This window comes from Pristiophorus japonicus, unplaced genomic scaffold (genome assembly GCF_044704955.1).
Source record: "Pristiophorus japonicus isolate sPriJap1 unplaced genomic scaffold, sPriJap1.hap1 HAP1_SCAFFOLD_743, whole genome shotgun sequence".
Lineage (NCBI taxonomy): Eukaryota > Metazoa > Chordata > Chondrichthyes > Pristiophoridae > Pristiophorus > Pristiophorus japonicus.
This window is the reverse complement of record NW_027254659.1, coordinates 122,451-142,234: the sequence shown is the minus strand read 5'-3', so window position 1 is coordinate 142,234 and position 19,784 is coordinate 122,451. Positions and strand designations below refer to the sequence as shown.

The 19,784-nt window shown below is 44.6% G+C and overlaps 1 protein-coding gene across 1 annotated transcript in view; it reads left to right on the top strand.

The window, feature by feature from the left end:
• LOC139256594 (uncharacterized) overlaps nucleotides 1-17,746 on the top strand; it is an 89,970-nt gene extending 72,224 nt beyond the window's left edge. Inside the window, exons 8-10 of the mRNA XM_070874265.1 lie at nucleotides 4,187-4,269; nucleotides 6,656-6,812; nucleotides 16,788-17,746. Coding sequence (XP_070730366.1) covers nucleotides 4,187-4,269; nucleotides 6,656-6,812; nucleotides 16,788-16,826 — 279 coding nt within the window. The 3' untranslated portion in view covers nucleotides 16,827-17,746. The remainder of the gene's footprint in view (nucleotides 1-4,186; nucleotides 4,270-6,655; nucleotides 6,813-16,787) is intronic.
• Nucleotides 17,747-19,784: the final 2,038 nt, after the last annotated feature.

The following is a 19,784-nucleotide window of genomic DNA, read 5'->3' as shown; positions in this document are numbered from 1 at the left end:
TCTAATCTCTGCCTATAAATCTCTGTCTATGAATACATTGCGCTACTTCACAGCTGCTACCAGAGGGCCTATACATGACTTCCACTACAGTTTTAAATCATTTTTTTACTTCTTAATTCTACCCATAAAATCTCCACTGTCTGTTTACCACTTGTTATATCGTCTCTTATTATAGAAGTAATTCCATCCTTACTCACTAATGCTACTCCTCCATCTCCACTAGATTTCCTATCCTTCCTGTAGACCTTATAACCTGGTATATATTCAGTTCCCAGTCCTGACTATTTTAACCATATATCAGTAATGGCTACCATTACTTTCTAAGTTGAATTTGTGCCTGCACTTCATTCAAGTTTTTCCTTCTACTTGTATAAAGTACTGTACACCGTAACCTGTCCTCCTGCTCTAATGTTGTTGTCTCACACGTTTCTTATTTCTCGCTCGTGATTTATTTACTTTACATCTTTCAGTTTTCCCTTTACCTGTAGTGCCTAACGCAAAATTTCTGACTATTACTCTACTCGCTTCCTTTTCATTTGTTTTAGACTTATTGGCCATGAAATTCGACCTCTTAGCACCGGCTGATGAGGCCAGTTTAGGTAAAAAAAAATAGCAGCCGCCTCGCTTCTGCTCAATTCTAGCACAGAACACGGCAGCTGCCATTTTGGGCAGGTTGTCAGCGCTACCGTTGCCTGTGCTCGCTGCAAATACGGTAATTAGTCAGATAATGACATTGATCAGTGTGCAATGCTGAACTGACGTACAACCTGCCATTTTGGATGTTGCCACTCCGTTTGAGGCCCTCTCCACAGCACGCACAGCTGAATGTGTGTTCAGCTGTATGAAGGACCCCCCCCCCACCCACCACCAGCGCTTCTTAAAGGGACACACGCAACTTTCAGGTAAGTTTAGATTTTTGCTTTTGTACTGGTTTATTTACATTTTATTTGAGTAGTGGCTAGGTGTAAATAATTTTAAAAGTTGTTAAAGTGTGACGGGGGTGCAGGATGCTTGCAAGGCTTTGGCTCTTAAAGGAAGGCTTTGGCTCTTAAAGGAAGGCTTCTGAGAACACCACATGCTCCCAGTTATGGGGGCTCTCGTTGCAGTTTCTTCTCTCAGAGGGTTGTAAATCTGTGGAATTCACTGCCTCAGAGAGATGTGGAAGCTGGGACATTGAATAAATTTAAGACAGAAATAGACAGTTTCTTAAACGATAAGGGGTTATGGGGAGCAGGCCTGAATCCATGATCAGTTCAGCCATGATCTTATTGAATGGCGGAGCAGGCTCGAGGAGCCGTATGGCCTACTCCTGTTTCTATTTCTTATGTATTCCTAGTCGATCTCCCTCCCAAGTACTAACCAGGCCTTACTCTACTTAGCATCCGAGATCGGGCTCCCCCAGACCAGTATGGCCGTAGGCACTACAAACCTGTGAGCGTTCTCACAGGTGCATACATTACAACATGTTTCTCTGATCTCCGTATTTATGCATCCTGCTTATGATCATTGGAACTTAAAGCCTCATCCACCTTTGTGTGGGAGATTTGATCATCCCTATTACTCTTAATCAAATCCTAGATGTTTTCTCTCCTTGTTTGCTCTTTTACAAACTGAGTCAAAAAACAATCTTCCATTAACTCTCGAAATTCCTTCCCTGTCTTATCAGTAGAGATATTATTGTCCCAGTCAATTTCTGGTAAGATAAAACCTCCAACTACTGTAGTTGGACCCTGACTAGTCACCTTCCTTATCTCATCCACAGTTCTAGATCAAGGCTTTTTTCATTGCCTGGGAGTATAGAGCACACCCCTGGTCATAGTTTACCTCTGTTATCATCTATTAGTTCCTTCCTATTTTTAATAGCTTGATAGACATTGGAAAAGATTGCAATTACTAATAGCTGTCAGATATCGAGACAAAGAAAGAACTTGCATGTGATTGGGACCAAAAGTCTGCAATGTTTGCAGTGCATTTGCGGTGTGATTTAAGTGGGCACGTTGGATTTTGCGGCTGGACCCAGTTATGACATGTGCGACACATTGAGACTACCGGGGTTTGTTCATTTGGAGGCAGGCAGTTTTTGTGTCTGCCCAATTTCCAGATGCTGTTAGCAAAAGAAGAGAGAATGCCCAACAGTTCGACTTCTGTTGTTCCAGTATCATATACGCATGCATGAAGTTTTTTTCTACGCCATGGAAAATTCAATCATACGATGTTATGGAGACAGTACAGATTTGTAGAACTGGAAGAATATGTCAGATTAAATACTTGCACCAGTGAAAACCTTATCAGACCACCTAAATTGATATATTCCATCACAAATTTTTTTCATAGAGTAATATAGCACAGGGTCATCGTGTCTGAGCTGGCTCTTTGAAAGAGCAATCCAATTTGTCCCATTCTTTTCTCACAACCCTGCAAATCATAGAATAATCATAGAATCATAGAAGTTTACAGCACAGAAGGAGGCCATTTCGGCCCATCGTGTCTGTGCCAGCCAACAAGAGGTTATCCAGCCTAATCCCACTTTCCAGCTCGATGTCTGTAACCCTGCAGGTTACAGCACTTTAAGTGCACATCCGAGTACTTTTTAAATGTGGTGAGGGTTTCTGCTTCTACCACCCTTTCAGGCAGCGAGTTACAGACCCCCACAACCCTCTGTGTGAAGAAATTTCTCCTCAAATCCCCTCTAAACCTTCGACCAATTACTTTAAATTTATGCCCCCTGGTTGTTGATCCCTCTGCTAAGGGAAATAGGCCCTTTCTATCCAGTATATCTAGGCCCCTCATAATTTTATATACCTCAAAGAGGTCTCCCCTCAGCCTCTTCTGTTCCAAGGAAAACAAATCCAGCCTATCTAATCTGTCCTCATAGATCATATTCTCCACTCCCGGCAACATCCTCGTAAATCTCCTCTGTACCCTCTCCAGTGCAATCACGTCTTTCCTGTAATGCGGTGACCAGAACTGCACACAGTACTCAAGCTGTGGCTAACCAGTGATTTATACAGTTCAAGCATAACCCCCCCTGCTCTTGTATTCTATGCCTCGGCTAATAAAGGCAAGCATTCCGTGTGCCTTCTTAACCACCTTATCTACCTGGCCTGCCACTTTCAGGGATCTGTGGACATGCACTCCAAGGTCCCTTTGTTCCTCTACACTTCTCAGTATCCTACCATTTAATGTGTATTCCCTTTCCTTGTTAGCCCTCCCCAAATGCATTACCTCAGACTTCTCTGAATTAAATTCCATTTGCCACTCTTCTGCCCACCTGACCAGTTGATTGATATCTTCCTGCAGTGCGCAGCTTTCTTCATTATCAACCACACAGCCGATTTTAGTATCATCTGCAAACTTCTTCATCATAACCCCAATATTCAAGTCTAGATCATTGATATATATCACAAAAAGCAAGGGACCCAGTACTGAGCCCTGCAGAACCCCACTGGAAACATCCTTCCAGTCGCAAAAACACCTATTACCCTTTGCTTTCTGCCTCTGAGCCAATGTTGGATCCAACTTGCCACTTTGCCCTGGATCCCATGGGCTTTTACTTTGCCATGTGGGACCTTATCAAAAGCTTTGCTAAAATCCATATACACTACATCATACGCTTTGCCTTCATCGACCCTTCTGGTTACCTCCTCGAAAAATTCAATCAAGTTAGTCAGACACGACCTTCCCTTAACAAATCCATGCTGACTGTCCTCGATTAATCCGTGTCTTTCTAAGTGAAGATTTATCCTGTCCTTCAGGACTTTTTCCAATAATTTTCCCACCACTGAGGTTAGGCTGACTGAAATTATTCCTTTTCTACTGGTTCAGAATATCAGCTGACATTTTCATTTCAGATTCCCTGACAGGAAGAGTTTGAGTGTCAGTCAGGTGATATGGATGTTGGTTGGGGAAAGACTGAGTAAATACAGAAAGTGCTGGAATACTCAGCAGGTCAGGCAGCATTTGTGGAGAGAGAAACAGAGTGAACATTTCAGGTCGATGACTTTTTGAAAATGTTAACTTTCTTTCTTTCTGCACAGATGTTGCCTGACCTGCTGAGCATTTCCAATACTTTGTTTTTATTTCGGTTTTCCAGCATCCGTAGTATTTTGCTTTTGTTAAAGTTCTGAGTAGTTTTGTTGTGTAGAATATACTTTTATTGGAAACCTACATCTTATTGTTTACTTAGGTGTCCAAAGACCTTAAATCGACTGTAACAAAAGCATTTGGAATTTTTAAGTCCAAGCTTGAATTTGACCTTCATGAAAAGAGGTAAGAATCCAGAATCACAAGGTAAATACTGATGAGGACGGCCATTTTGCGCACCTTATCTCATCCATCTTATAAACTTACAAATCCCCAATCACAGCCTTCAATCGTCTCTTACATTACCAGATTTTCAGAGGAAAGCTCTGCTCTCAGCATTGAGTCTCACATGATTGCAGCACAGATTGGAGAATGAGGCACGGAGGTTAGCACATTCAGTTTGTGCACTTCCGATTCTCCAGGCATTGAAACGATGGCTGGAAAATCCAGATTGCTGACCTCTTCATTATTGCCATTTAAAAATGATACAAATGTGTAAGAACCTCTGCTGGTAAGGAATAGCGGTTATACTCATTTCTAATTGGCAATGTGAAGCTAAAATCAATCTATTATATTATTTTTGATCAAAGTCTTTATATACTAAGTTTAAATATTAGAGTAATGTTTGCCACCAAGTAATGATAAATATTATGTGGAATATTTGGGATTAAAGCTCCTCTCTCGAAAATTACATGTGACAAAAGGTTTTCCTGTATGTGAATAGTGAAATAAAAAGTTCAGCCTACAATTTATATCCATGGGAGAAAAGTGGATTTGGGGGGCCGGGTGGGAGGATGTCATCTATGGCTCATAATGCTGAAGCATAGATAATGTCGGTGTAACTAAATTATGTAATTTAGGGTCATATTTTCTTCTTTTCCCCAAAAAGGGGTTGAATGCTTTTTCCCCTTTTTCGTTTAAAGATGCCATTCTTGGTGACTGCGGAAATTTTGGTCTGAATTTTTGCCACCATTCTGCGCCATTTTTTTGGCGTACGCTGTTTTTTTTGGAGCAGACTAAAATCTGCAAGTTTCGCCAAAGTTTCTGCGCCATCCCAAACTACTTACGGCTGATTTTTTTTTAGTTCACGATTTTTTGACGTCACAGGGGATGCCGGCTGCGCCATTTCTGGCCATTTAAGTGAGTTTGGCCAACTAGGATTTTTTCAAAAACGGCGCAGTGCACCGTTCTGAAAGACCTTACCTGAACTTAAGAAAATCAGCGCAGAGAAGATGCTATTGTTCTAGCGGAGCTGAAGACACGGCACCGGGGACGGGGGGCCTTTCGGCCCGGAATAGCAGCAGCACCGATGACTCTAACTGTAAATTTATATAAGCCACTGAGGAAAACTATTAGGTACATTAGTGCACTACAGGTGTAATTAAGAGAACCTCTGGGATGTTTTTGAGATGTCACAACCAGTCTTTCTGCCATATCTTTCTGGCCCGTTACATCCTCTATATTATATTCACATCATGGGGTCATGGTTGAGTTTACAAAGAGACAAATCAATTTTTAAAAATTAGGCTCTTGGAATGCTTACACCTGTAATGAAAATAGAAGTTCTTAGGGAGAGAAAAATCAGCAATGACACTACAGGATAAATTCAGCGTCCCTCATTACCCTGGCAACCTCAGTTTTTCGCACAGACCTTAAGCTCCACCTACAGAGCTTAAGGACAATCTGCGCCACTCCAAAATGAAAGTTTATTCCGACAAAACTTGCAACTTTTTCTGGGTGCCTCTACAACTGTGCCACAAATCGGCAGCGTGGAAAATTGGCCCCATGGAGTCTACCCTCCTTCCCCCTCGGGAATATGTAGTCCTGGGACAATGCATACTGCAATGATGTTTAGTATTTTCTTGTGTGGATTTCACTCTTATTTCCACATTTATGTAACAATAGGACTTCTAATTTAGGTATGCTATAGATTAATGATTATATTCATGCACTCAATGATTCCTTCTGTACCTTGGGAAAGCCATCATTTAGTCAAATATCAGCTGCTCCTACTGCTAGAGGCTGAACTTTAAGTATCCAGTCACATGGCAATACAAGGCTTCAATTAATTCCTCGATGGAATACGAACAATAAATTGAGTCTGTCCCACACAATTGCGATACCTTGTGTATCACAACATATAGACTCCACCCCACCCAAAATCATTTAATTTTAATTAATGTTAAATATGTGAGGTGTTTTATTTATTTATTATGCTACGTTTCGGTGTTTTAGAGGTTTTCTCATTGATAATAATGGGAGTCCATACAAACAGCTCCCATTTTATCAATGAGAATACTGCATAGTGATTGGTGGTCCAGGCTCACGTGACTCCAGCTTGTACGTACGTACCTGAAAGGCATCGCCCCATGCGCTGTGCAGCGAATCTAGGCCTCCAACTGGGATCTCTACATTCCTCCGGGACCACCAGGTACTTCCGTAGATTTTTGGAGGGTTGGAGGCGTTCGTATGAAGGAAACCTCCGACCGCAATTTTCCACCCATTTGTGTTTTATAATGCTCTCCTTTCGTTATGTAAAACATGCTAACTATCAAATTTTCTTTCATTTTAGATGGAAGTCCTTCAGAGGAAAGATTAAAACTCAGGGCAAGAATCCAAAGCCAAGAATATGGCAGCTGGTGACCACATCTCTGCAAAATGAATTCAAAATAAATGAAATTGAGCAAAACATGAAATTAAAGTCTGACTTCAGCAATATGATCAAAATGGTATGTTAGAATTTCATATTTGGAGCTAAAATTTCCACTTGGTAGGAACACTCTTACTATCATGAGCTGGGTGAGTACTAACTGGGAAAACCAACATCCAGTGATGTTATTCGACCCCATTCATTTTCTGATTGGGCTTAATCCTTTAATTAGACATCTTTCCTCATTTACTAGTGAATGCTTGCTTAGAAACATAGAAAATAGTAGGAGTAGGCCATTCGGCCCTTCGAGTCTGCACCACCATTCAATAAGATCATGGCTGATCGCTCACCTCAGTACCCCTTTCCTGCTTTCTCTCCATACCCCTTGATCCCTTTAGTGGCTTAACTGAGCGAGAGCTTAGTTAAGTTTGCATCCTACTTGCTAATGAGGGCTTGTAGTAGTATTGAAGGATTTCCAAATCTTTGGGCAGAAATCTCACTCAGCATTATTTCCACCCGTTTATGTTGCACATTAAAGATAAGCTGTATGTGGAAGGGAGTTCTTAATATGACAGAGAGGTTTGCTTGGGTTTTTGAAGAGGCTTGTTATTTCCCTTCTTTTTCGTTCCTGGGATGTAGGCATCGCTGGTAAGGCCAGCATTTATTGCCCATCCCTAATTGCCCTGGAATTCCAGGATTTTGACTCAGCGACAATGAAGGAACGCCGATATATTTCCAAGTCAGGATAGTGTGTGACTTAGAGGGGAACCTGGAGGTGGTGGTGTTCCTACTGCAGCCACGGTGTGCTGGTGGTAGAGGGAGTGAATGTTTAAGGTGGTGGAAGGGGTGCCAAAACAGGCTGCATTGTCTTGGATGGTGTCGAGCTTCTTGAATGATGTGGAGATGCACTCATCCAGCAAGTGGGAAGTATTCCATCACACTCCTGACTTGTGCCTTGTAGATGGTGGAAAGTCTTTGGGGAGTCAGGAGGTGAGACACTCGCTGCAGAATACCCAGCCTCTGACCTGCTTTTGTAGTATTTATGTGGCTGGTCCAATTAAGTTTCCGGTCAATGGTGACCCCCAGCATGTTGATGGTGGGGGATTCCATGATGGTAATGCTGTTGAATGTCAAGGGGTGGTGGTTAGATTCTCTCTGGTTGCAGATAGTCATTGCCTGGCACTTGTGTGGTGTGAATGTTACTTGCCACTTATCAGCCCAAGCCTAAATGTCCTCCAGATCTTGCTTCCTGTGGGTATGGATTGCTTCATTATCTGAGGAGTTGCGAATGGCACTGAACACTGCAATCATCGGCAAACATCCCCACTTCTGACCTTATGATGGAGGGAAGGTCATTGATGAAGCTGCTGAAGATGGTTGGGCCTAGGACATTGCCCTGAGGAACTCCTGCAGCGATGTCCTGGGGCTGAATTTATTGACCTCCAACAACCACAACCATCTTCCTTTGTGCTAGTGCCCCTTGATGCCACACTCGGTCAAATGCTGCCTTGATGTCAAGGGCAGTCACTCTCACCTCAGCTCTGGAATTCAGCTCTTCTGTCCATGTTTAGACCAAGATTGTAATGAGGTCTGGAGCTGAGTGGGCCTGGCGGAATTTTCTGTTTTGAACAGAACATGTACTGTGTTTATGTTGACAGGAAAGCAGCCAATGAATGTTTTGAAAATTACCAGAAAGTGAACTGTAAATAAAGCATTTGTAAATGTGCAGCAGAACAGAAAGATCTTTAAAGAAGAGGGGTTGTATGAAATGGCTGTTCGTCAATGGGAATCAGGGGAAAACTCTCCACTGGCTGGAGTCATACCAAGCACAAAGGAAGATGGTTGTGATTGTTGGAGGTCACATCATCACAGCCCCAGGACATCGCTGCAGGAGTTCCTCAGGGCAGTGTCCTAGGCCCAACAATCTTCAGCTGCTTCATCAATGACCTTCCCTCCATCATAAGGGTAGAAGTGGGGATGTTTGCTAATTAATGCACAGTGTTCAGTTCCATTTGCAAATCCTCAGAAAATGAAGCAGTCCATGCCCACATGCAGCAAGACCTGGAGGACGTTCAGGTTTGGGCTGATAAGTGGCAAGTAACATTCGTGCCACCATCTCCAACAAGTAAGAGTCTAAACACCTCTCCATGATAGTAAACTGCATTACCATTGCCGAATTCCCCACCATCAACATACTGGGGGTCACCATTGACCAGAAACTTAACTGAACCAGCCACGTAAATATTGTGGCTGCAATAGCAGGTCAGAGGCTGGGTATTCTGTGGCGAGTGTCTCACCTCCTGACTCCACAAAGCATTTCCACCATCTCAAGGCACAAGTCAGGAGTGTGATGGAATACTCTCCACTTGTCTGGATGAGTGCAGCTCCAACAACACTCAAAAAGCTCAACCATCCAGGACAAAGCAGCCCGCTTGATTGGCAACCCATCCACCACCTTTAACATTTATTCCCTCCAACACTGGCATACCATGGCTGCAGTGTGTACCATCTATAAGATGCACTGCAGTAACTCACCATGGCTTCTTTGGTATCACCTCGCAAACCCATGACTTCTACTACCTAGAAGCACAAGGGCAGCAGGCGCAAGAGAGCACCATCACCTGCAAGTTCCCCTCCAAGTAACACACCATCCTCACTTGAAAATATCTCACCTTTCCTTCATCGCTGGATCAAAATCCTGGAACTCCCTCCCAAACAGCACTGTGGGAGTAACTTCACCACATGGACTGCAGCGGTTCAAGAAGGCAGCTCACCGCCACCTTCTCAAGGGCAATTAGGGGTGGGCAATAAATGCTGGCTTTGCCAGCGACTCCCACATCCCAGAACGAATAATTAAAAAAAATACAAACTTTCACTCCAGCTCAGGGAGCAACAGGCATCTAATTTCAAACTACAAATCCCAGTGGCCATGTTTTCAGCCACCTAGGTCTTATGCTCTAGAATTCCTTCTCTAAACCCCTCCACTTCCCCCTCCTTTAAGACCTTCCTTATAACTTACTTCTTTGAGCAAAATTTTATCAGCCCTCCTAATATCTCCTTCTTTGGCTCACTGTTGATTTTTGTCCAATTGTGCCTCTGTAAAATGTAAAGAGGCAATTTTCGATGTTAAAGAAGCTATATCAATGCCAGCTATTGATATTAGTTACTTCTTTAGTAATTCAACCGATATAATGAAATGCTAGAAGTTACAGTGCCAAAAGAGAGAAGAATTTTGGTTCGAATGATAGCTGGAGTATGAAGTAGAAACATTTATACCATTCCAGCTTGGAAATAACCTCAATGTTGGAGCAAAGTAGGAGGAGCTTTATTCTACAGCTGGCCTGTGTTACAATTGCCCTTTCATGTATGATGTTGACAATGGGGAAAATATTCTGTTCCACAATACTAACATCTCTTACTTGGGTAAGCCCAAAATAAAATACTGGCACGGATTTTGCGGACAGCTTTTGCATGGCAACTAACAATTATTAGAGATCCGTTTCGGCGCGGCACCCTCTATAGAGAATGTAGGGCATGTGTGAAAAGAGAAAACAACAGCATATCTCTTCAACCAATCAGACTGAAGAATCCTTACGGAGACTTGCAGGTCCCAATATTTACTGGACAGAGATTTCCAAGCCGAAGTTAAGGAGTTCGAACACTGGAATTTTGACTCCACTGCGTGCGTGCGTGCTTTTTCAAAATTGATTGACAGGCTTGGCTCCTTGTCGGGCAGGGAATGCTGCAGCAAAGGCCGCAGCTCAGGAGTAGGTAGATTTCCTGCTTAGAGATCGCAGGGGGTTGGGGGGATGGTTTGTAGGGTCAGTGGGTGATCGCGGGGATCAGAGACATATTGAGGGCTGATTTGGTGGGGGTCGGTGATTGGGGGGGTCCGATCACGGCAAGGGGGGATTCAAATCGCAGGGAGGGAAGCAGGTTAGCTTGGGGGAGGGTGGAATGAAGCACTCATGCTCCTCCTGACCCACAAGTAGTGCTGGAAAGCCACTTACCTCCTCGCAGCAGTCCTCGCCTCCCATTAGCTGCCACGTTTCCAAGGCCCGGGAAACCCAGGCCGGTCAGGTAACTAGTTAACTTTAAAATGGAGATAAAATCTACCCATCCCGCCATTGTTGAACCCGAAAGTGGGCGGGTTGGAAGTGGTTTGCATCAGGTTTGAGGTTGTTAAGTGTTTACATCCCACCTGTTTTTAGGGGTTAAAATTCACCTCGCAGAGTCTAAATCAGGAAGCATAAATTAGAATATTTAATTCAATGTAAAAGCATGTAGAGAAAGCAAAATAAAAGGAGGGAAAGAAAGATGTGATTATATGAGAGAAATAAAAGCGACAGAAAGAAAACATTAAAAATTATATATTTTTTTTATTTTTTTGAAATCTCCAACGATAAGTTCTGAAGGAGTAAGATTCCACACTTGTAAAAGTAAATTTCCAGAACCAGAGAGCTTGTTTGACAGTAATTATCATGCCGTTAAAAATTCACTTGCACCTGAATGCACCAGCCCTGACTTTTTCTGGCATGCTTAGTGGGTAACTAGTGGATAAATATCGCAACTTCACGCCTTTCCTGTACTTTAATGCCGAATCTCTCGGCGTGGCACTGGTGTAGCGCACCTTCTAGAGGAGATGGGCAACTTGGAATGCAACTTCATAATTTCCACATTTATCTGCGCATTTGGGGATGCCAGAAGTTGCTATCCAATTTATTCCTACCGCAAAATCCGCACCATAAAAATAATGAGCATGGGGTTACCCTATGCCCCAGAATATAAATTCACTGAGTGCATTGTGCAATGCAAATCATTAGGTTCCAGGTTTGATTCTTGGTTTGTGCTGAAGGCAAATTTTAGCCAAGGTGCGAGTGAGGTACCACAATTGTCCTCGTTATTTCTAGGTGAGGGAAGAGAAAAATCGATCACTAATCAACATCTCCTGTTGGATGTGCATGTGTCGATTTCAGGCAAAGATAGGATTAGGAAGGCCTCCAATGACCCTATAGCGAACCATCCCCAAAATCCAGGATATGCAGCCTTGTGTAAGCGACAGGATGCTCCCATCAAGGATCTGTGCCGCTGACCCTGCCAAGTTATGACCCGTTGATTTAAATGCTGCTAGCAGGGACCCACCTGCCCCAGAGGCTGCATACTGCAGCGGAAGAGTGTTGCCCCCTCCCCAGAAAGTGGTAGTAACTGCCTCCTCGGCCTCGTATACTCACTGTTCAAATGTCCAGGCCACAATTCAGACCTGGACTCCAGGTCAATCTCACATTATTTAGTCGGCCTTGTTTCAACCAGATAACTAGCTGTGATTCGCTCTATTACTAAGAGGCCACGGGCATGGGATCTCCCTCGCCGGATGTCCAAGACCCCTCTCCTATGCCACTGGTCTTGTAAGGGCGGTCGGAAGTACTGCGCTGTACATGCCTGACAGGACCTCTAATCTAAGGCCCTGACCCGTACTTAATTTTTGGCCCTTTGGCACATTCCCACCTGAGTTACGGCAAGAGTGTGTCGGAAAGGCTGATTTTTTTCAGCTCCACATGATTCAGGTTCAAACATCAAGAATGATCACTTGAGTAAGGTACTGAAAGGTTGCAATATTTGGAACCATAACCCAGGTCAAGTAATAGAGAGCAGGGATAAAGGGTAGAAATGTAAAAAGAAAAAAAACTGACAACATTACCTCATTCCTTATTGATTTTTCATTTTTACCTTATTGTACTCAGAATAATTGAAAACAAATCCTGCAGTAGTATAATTCTTAATACTGTAATGCATTCTTTGGCACTTGAAGCCATAAAAACTCCCATGTTATTTCCCAGTTCTGAACAAGTTCTAATTTAAAAGAGAAGAGGTGAAAGTGCTCCCAAAATGTATATTTGAGGAAAAAATGATATTAAAATTGGTTAGACTTTTTTTTTCCAAGTGCCAGTTTTCTTACCCACACCACAGCAGGAAGTGTGATTTTCCGCAGCTTGCGGACCTGGATCGGCTGTCAGGCTGGTCTGAAATTGTGGCCTCCTGTTGTTTCCCATTGAGCTGCTCTGGGTTGCTGCTCATGATGATATCATAGATCGCCAGTGCAGAGCAGAAGCCTGATTTCACAGGCCTTCTGGCAGATAAGGAAATTGACCCATTTTAAAAAGTAAAGTGTTAAATCATATTTTGACGAGTGCTTCCTTTTAAGTTTAGGTTAACATTTTTCAGACTTTTTTTGTCCCTAACGTTACTTTTTTCAAAGTAAATAGAACAATTTTTAAAACATAGTGCAGAGATACTATTGTTTTATTTTTAAAAGCACAGAAGAGTAATGATAGTAATTGTGATTCTGTGAATATTTCTCTGTGACTGTGGCAAGGAATTGCTTTTATTATAGTAGTAGGCGGGTTTTGGAATGTAATCATCATCATCATAAGCAGTCCCTCAGAATCGAGGAAGACTTGCTTCAACTCTAAAAATGTGTCCTTAGATGTCTAAACAGTCCAATACGAGAACCACAGTCCCTATCACAGATGGGACAGATAGTCGTTGAGGGAAAGGGTGGGTGGGACAGGTTTGCTGCACACTCTTTTTGCTGCCTGCGCTTGATTTCTGCATGCTCTCGGAGATGAGACTCAAGGTGCTCAGCGCCCTCACGGATGCACTTCCTCCACTTAGGGCGATCATTGGCCAGGGACTCCCAGGTGTCAGTGGGGATGTTGCACTTTATCAGGGAGGCTTTGAGGGTGTCCTTGTAACGTTTCCTCTGCCCACCTTTGGCTCATTTGCTATGAAGGCGTTCCGAGTAGAGCGCTTGCTTTGGGAGTCTTGTGTCTGGCATGTGAACAATGTGGCCTGCCCAGCGGAGCTGATCAAGTGTGGTCATTGCTTCAATGCTGGGGATGTTGGCCTGGTCGAGGACGCTAATGTTGGTGCATCTGTCCTCCCAGGGGATTTGTAGGATCTTACGGAGACATCGTTGGTGGTACTTCTCCAGTGACTTGAGGTGTCTACTGTACATGATCCATGTCTCTGAGCCATACAGGAGGGCGGGTATTACTACAGCCCTGTAGACCATGAGCTTAGTGGCAAATTTGAGGGCCTGATCTTTGAACACGCTTTTCCTCAGGCGGCCGAAGGCTGCACTGGCGCACTGGAGTCGTCAGTGTCTGCTGTTGTTGCTAAGAATCTCCCGAGGTATGGGAAGTGGTCCATGTTGTCCAGGGCCGGGCTGTGGATCTTGATGACTGGGGGGGCAGTGCTGTGGGGCGAGGACAGATTGGCAGAGGACCTTTGTCTTACGGATGTTTAGCGTAAGGCCCATGCTTTCATACGCATCAGTGAATACGTTGACTATGTCCTGGAGTTCAGCCTCTGTATGTGCGCAGACGCAGGCGTCATCCGCATACAGTAGCTCGATGACAGAGGTTGGGGTAGTCTTGGACCTGGCCTGGAAACAACGAAGGTTGAACAGGTTCCCACTGGTTCTGTAGTTTAGTTCCATTCCAGCGGGAAACTTGTTGAATAATGGCTGATTGCTAAAACATCATAACCCAATGTACAGCCTCAAAAATACTACTAAGGCAGTGGAATTTTCATTTAAGTTTGGAGGATTTTTTGCTGTCACTGTGAGCAAGACTATAGAATTACATATAATGTACAGAAGAGGAAGAGGCCATTCAGCCCAATGGGTCCATGCAGTTATTTATGTTCCACATGAGCCTCTTCCCACCCTATTACATCAAACCCCATCAACATATCCTTCCAGGATGGAGGTTTCTGACAACGTAGATGTCAAATGTTAAGCTTTCCTGCTGGTTGGTATTCACAATATGCATACATCCGTAAGACAAAGGTCCTCCACCAGCCTGTCCTCACCGCACAGCACTGTGCCCCAGTCATCAAGATCCACGGTGCAGCCCTGGACAACGTGGACCACTTCCCATATCTCGGGAGCCTCCTATCAACAAGAGCAGGCATCAACGACGAGATCCAACACTGCCTCCAGTGCGCCAGTGCAGCCTTCGGCCACCTGAGGAAAAGAGTGTTTGAAGACCAGGCCCTCAAAGCTACCACAAAGCTCATGGTCTACAGGGCTGTAGTAATACCTGCCCTCTTGTATGGCTCAGAGACATCGACCATGTACAGTAGGCACCTCAAGTTGTTGGAGAAAAATCACCAGCGATGTCTCTGCAAGATCCTACAAATCACCTGGGAGGACAGGCACACCAACATCATTCCGACTAACATCCCCAGCATTGAAGCACTGACCGCACTCGATCAGCTCCGCTGGGCAGGCCATGTAGTCCGCATGCCAGATACGAGACTCCCAAAGCAAGTGCTCTAGTCGGAGCTCCTTCACGGCAAATGAGCCAAAGGTGGGCAGAGGAAACGTTACAAGGACACCCTCAAAGCCTCCCTGATAAAGTGCAACATCCCCACTGACACCTGGGGGTCCCTGGCCAAAGACCGCCCTAAGTGGAGGAAGTGCATCCGAGAGGGCGCCGAGCACCTCGAGTCTCAACGCCGAGAACATGCAGAAATCAAGCGCAGCCAGCGGAAAGAGTGTGCGGCAAACCTGTCCCACCCACCCCTTACCTCAACGACTATCTGTCCCACCTGTGACAGAGTCTGTCGCTCTCGTATTGGACTGTTCAGCCACCAAAGAATTCACTTCAGGAATGGAAGCAAATCTTCTCGATTCCGAGGGACTGCCTATGATGATGATGATGATGGCACCTCTGAGGTCATATTTGCTGCAAGTAAAATATATATATTGAGTTATTGTTTCATGGTATTTAAAAATACTATCATCTTTGTTTGATGACTTTCAGCATCTGTGAGCCACCTTCTCGTGGGGTCGTGAATCTTTGGAATTCTCTACCCCAGTAAGCTTTGGGGGCTGAGTCATTGAATATATTCAAGGCGGAGATGGACAGATTTTTGAACTAAAGGGGAGTCAAGGGTTATGGGGAACAGCCAGGAAAGTGGAGTTGAGGCCAAGATCAGATCAGCAATGATCATATTGAATGGCAGAGCAGGCTCGAGGAGCCAAATGGCCTACTCCTGCTCCTATTTCTTATGTTCTTCTCAAGGATGACTACAGGTGGGTAATAAATATTGGCCTTATCAGAGATGCTCACATCAAAAGAATACATTTTTAAAACTCAATCCGAAATTCATAGGGAAAGTGAAGGAGGCTCTAAATCTAGGGAGTAATTTTGCAAAGATCCACTGCTATAATGGAGACTCACTAGATGGAATTCAGTTGGGTTGTTTGACAGAGATGTTGTCTGGAGGTCATGAGGCCGATTTTCATTATTGGCAGAGCAATTGTGCAATTTGTCTGAAGGAGTCAGCAAGTGACTCAAGCCATTTTGATAGTTGTTCCTCATTTGCTTCTCATTGTCAAGTTACAAGTGTGGAGCCAGCATTCATAAGCAATTTGCCGATTGAGGGAAGGGCAAAATCTTGTAGTTCCTCCTTCATGGGACCTCCATTCTCCTGTGTTAATGAGGTGCCACCTGAAGCAGGTTAGAAAGTGGTATTCTCAAAGCCACAGGAGCAATTATCTGCTCATCTTCAAATTTATGAAGCATGGGCAATGTTTTACGATGAGGAATAAGTGTGTTGTGTAAAACATATAAACAAATAATAGGAAAATTATAATGTTAACTGTCGATCTTTTTAACTTGTGGATAATAATGGAATTGTAGTGCAGTAAGATTTTTTAAATATTTCTGTTTCCTACATTTTCTATATAAGCAGGCAATTATGAGTCTAGATTTTTACCCATATTATCCATGTTACATTGAAGACAGTTTTGCTCACTCAATAAGAAAACAATATGAATTCACCCATAAATTGTGAGATTTGTACAATGGCAGAGAGCTTCGCCCACTGTCAGCGCAAATGATGAAAAATTGTAGGTCGTGCATGCACAAATTTTCAATTTGCTCTGCCCGTTGGCGAGGCTCCCTGCAGCACCAATAGTTAACACCCACCCGATGTCCAGATTATGTTATCAATGATGACTGACAGTGGATGTATTTATTTTCAGGTTGACGCTGCACTGAAGGGTACAAGAACCACATCTTGAGCCACATTCAGGATGTGGGCGATGGTGGCAAGGCTGCATTTATTGCCCATCGCAAGTTTTCCTGAGAAAGCCTTTTCTTTCAGTACTGCACTGAAGTCTGAACCAAGACTATGTACTGTACTCCTAGAGTGGGACTTAAACCCGCAATCTTAGATGTAATCACATGCTATAAAAAGATTTAAACTGCGATTATTTCTTCCAAGTTTGGAATTTTAAATATGAACTAGCTAGAAGTACTTTATATTGAATGTACTTTTCCTTTGAGCTGCTTTGCTTTAGGATTTTTTAATTTTTATACGGCAAGAGAGACTGAAAGTTTGCAGATTAGAGGGACTTAGTTGTTAGGAGGCTGGAAATTGCTCATTCCCTATTGAACAATGGAATTCACTTTTTTGGACTGTGAACCGATAACTCAGATTTACACAACTTGTAAGAGCACTTATAGCTACAAATTTTCAGTTCCCACAGCGACGGCAAAGCTTGCTTTACTTACTGTGGGTGTGATCTTTGTATTTGTTTTCTTTTGGTCCTGATTTTACTAAGTGTGGATGCACTTTTCATATAAAATGGACACATTATGAAATGTTTTTTTATTATTCATTTTGATTTCTTAAGTAGTTTAGATGTCAGAAGAAAGGCAAGCGAGAAGACTGCAATACCAAGGATTTAATGTTAACAGGATGTGACTCATCCTAGGTTTGCAATTCAGGGAACAGAAGTTCTGTTACAAGATTTTTCACTGAAGTGAATAAAGGAAATCACAAAGCTTCTGCTGATTTATATTGTTTTACTAAAACATTATTACTTTATATAGAATGCTTTCAATTTCATCATTGTGATTAGGAAAATGCATCTGTTTACATCTAGGATAATCATTGTATGTCTGGCTTATTTTCTTTCTGTTAACAATAAATAAACAAATCTAGCTTAAGCATGGATGTCTATCGTTCACTTAGAAATTTAGACAGTGCGCGTCAGTCTGAAGACCTTTTTTATATTTGTATGTGGGATGTGGGTGGTGTGGTGTATGTAGCACACAAATCACCGACTCCACACGGTCTGGTGTAAGTCTAACTGCTGTGACCTTCATCCTTTATTGTTCAGCTCCAGAGTGCCTCCCAGGTGTGGTGGTCAGCCTTATATAGCATTTGTTACAGGTACTACCAGGGTTTCCCACCGCAGCGCCCTCTGTGGTGTGGCATAGTACTTACAATACATTTAAGGTACTGGGACGATACACACATCATTACATAACATCACCATCACCTCCCCCCCTCCACCTGGACGCAGGACAACGATACACACATCATTACATAACATCACACTTGTCCAACGGAAGGCAGGTGGGCATAGACAGTGCGTTAGTATGGTACATTTTATCTGGTACATTAACTGGTTATTGACTGGTAGCGGAACCTTGATTTCCTTGTTAGCCGTTATCATTAATTGTATTTCATCCATTATTTCACACAAATACAGTGGCCATTCAGCATAAAAAAGAGTAATTCTTATTATAAATTCACTATCTCACATTAACATAACTCATTTTAGACTCGCTCTGCCAAACAGAAGTCCTTTGTGGGGACCACCTCTTTGTAAGGCCCTTTTAAGACTCCCGGGTGCATTTCCTTTTTAAGGCACCATCTTTGATGCAGGAGGATTCCACGAGGCTTCTCCTTGGGCGCCGCCATCTTTGATGCTCTGCAGCTCCGACACGATGCCGCCGCCATCTTCTTCTCCGTCGCTCCGGATGCCCTCCGCCGTCGCAGCCTCTGCTCCCCTCCGCTGCCACCTGACTTGCCGCCTCTCCTGCGGCCGTCGGGCCTCTCCAGCGGCCGCACTTGCCGCGTCCCCCGCGGCCTCCGTAGCCCCCGACCTCCAGCTGCTGCCGCCGCCCGACACTAACAGCTCCTCAGCGGGGCTCTTCCGATCCACCGGCCCCTGGATCCCTCAGCACCCCGCCCGCAGCGCCCCGCCGGCTCAACCCCCACCCCCCCCCCTTGGGCCCCTCTGTGCAGGGCTGCTTGCCTGTGGGGGCTGGGGCTGCAGGGTCTCTGTGTGAGGTCCGGGGCTGGGACTTGCCTGTGGGGATTAAGGCTGCAGGGTCTCTGTGTGAGGTCCGGGGCTGGGGCTTGCCTGTGGGTGGATTGAGGCTGCAGCTCCAGCTCGGTCGGCGCTGCTCTCTGGGGACCCGGGGCACAGCAGCACCCTGGGGAGCAGCAGCCTGTGGAGTGATGAAGTCTTCCCAGCTCCCACGGACCTTCCCCATCCACCTCCGGCCGAGGAGTGTCGGCCCATCGCCTGCAACGACCCACAAAGGTAAAGCGTGCGTCTCGTCCCGGTGGGATACCTGCACCATCGCTCTGCCGAGAACAGGTATTAGTTCCCTGGTGTAGGTACGCAGCTTCGCCGTGACCGGGACCAGCTTGGGTTGTGCAGCTGGGTTAATCCACAGTTTATCAAAAGTTCTCCGACTCATCAACAATGGACCCGAGCCTGTGTCCACTTCCATACTCACTGGGACTCCGTTGATTTTATTTCACTTATCACTGGGGGCGAATCGTCAGTGCACGTATACAGTCCCAACACCTCATCTTCTTCTACCTGCTCCTCGCTGAACAGTGGATCATCCCCCATCTCCTCAGCCACACGGTGAGTCCGATTTCTTTTACACATACGCTGAAGGTAGCCTTTAACGTGGCAGGTATTGCACGTATACTCCGCAAACCTGCACCGGTGAGCCCCATGGCTTCCTCCACAGCGCCAGCATGGTGCTGCTTGATTGGCCCCCCTCGGCGGACTCTGAGCTCCAGGATCCCGAGGCCCCGGGCAGAGCCACGTTCTGCAGTTTTGTCCATGGTGGGCGCTACCCTGTGGACAGTGCCTGCCGGGTTCGAGACTGTGGATTATTTGCTTGGTGCTGCAAGTCGAGGTCATATATGCCCGGCTGATGGCAAT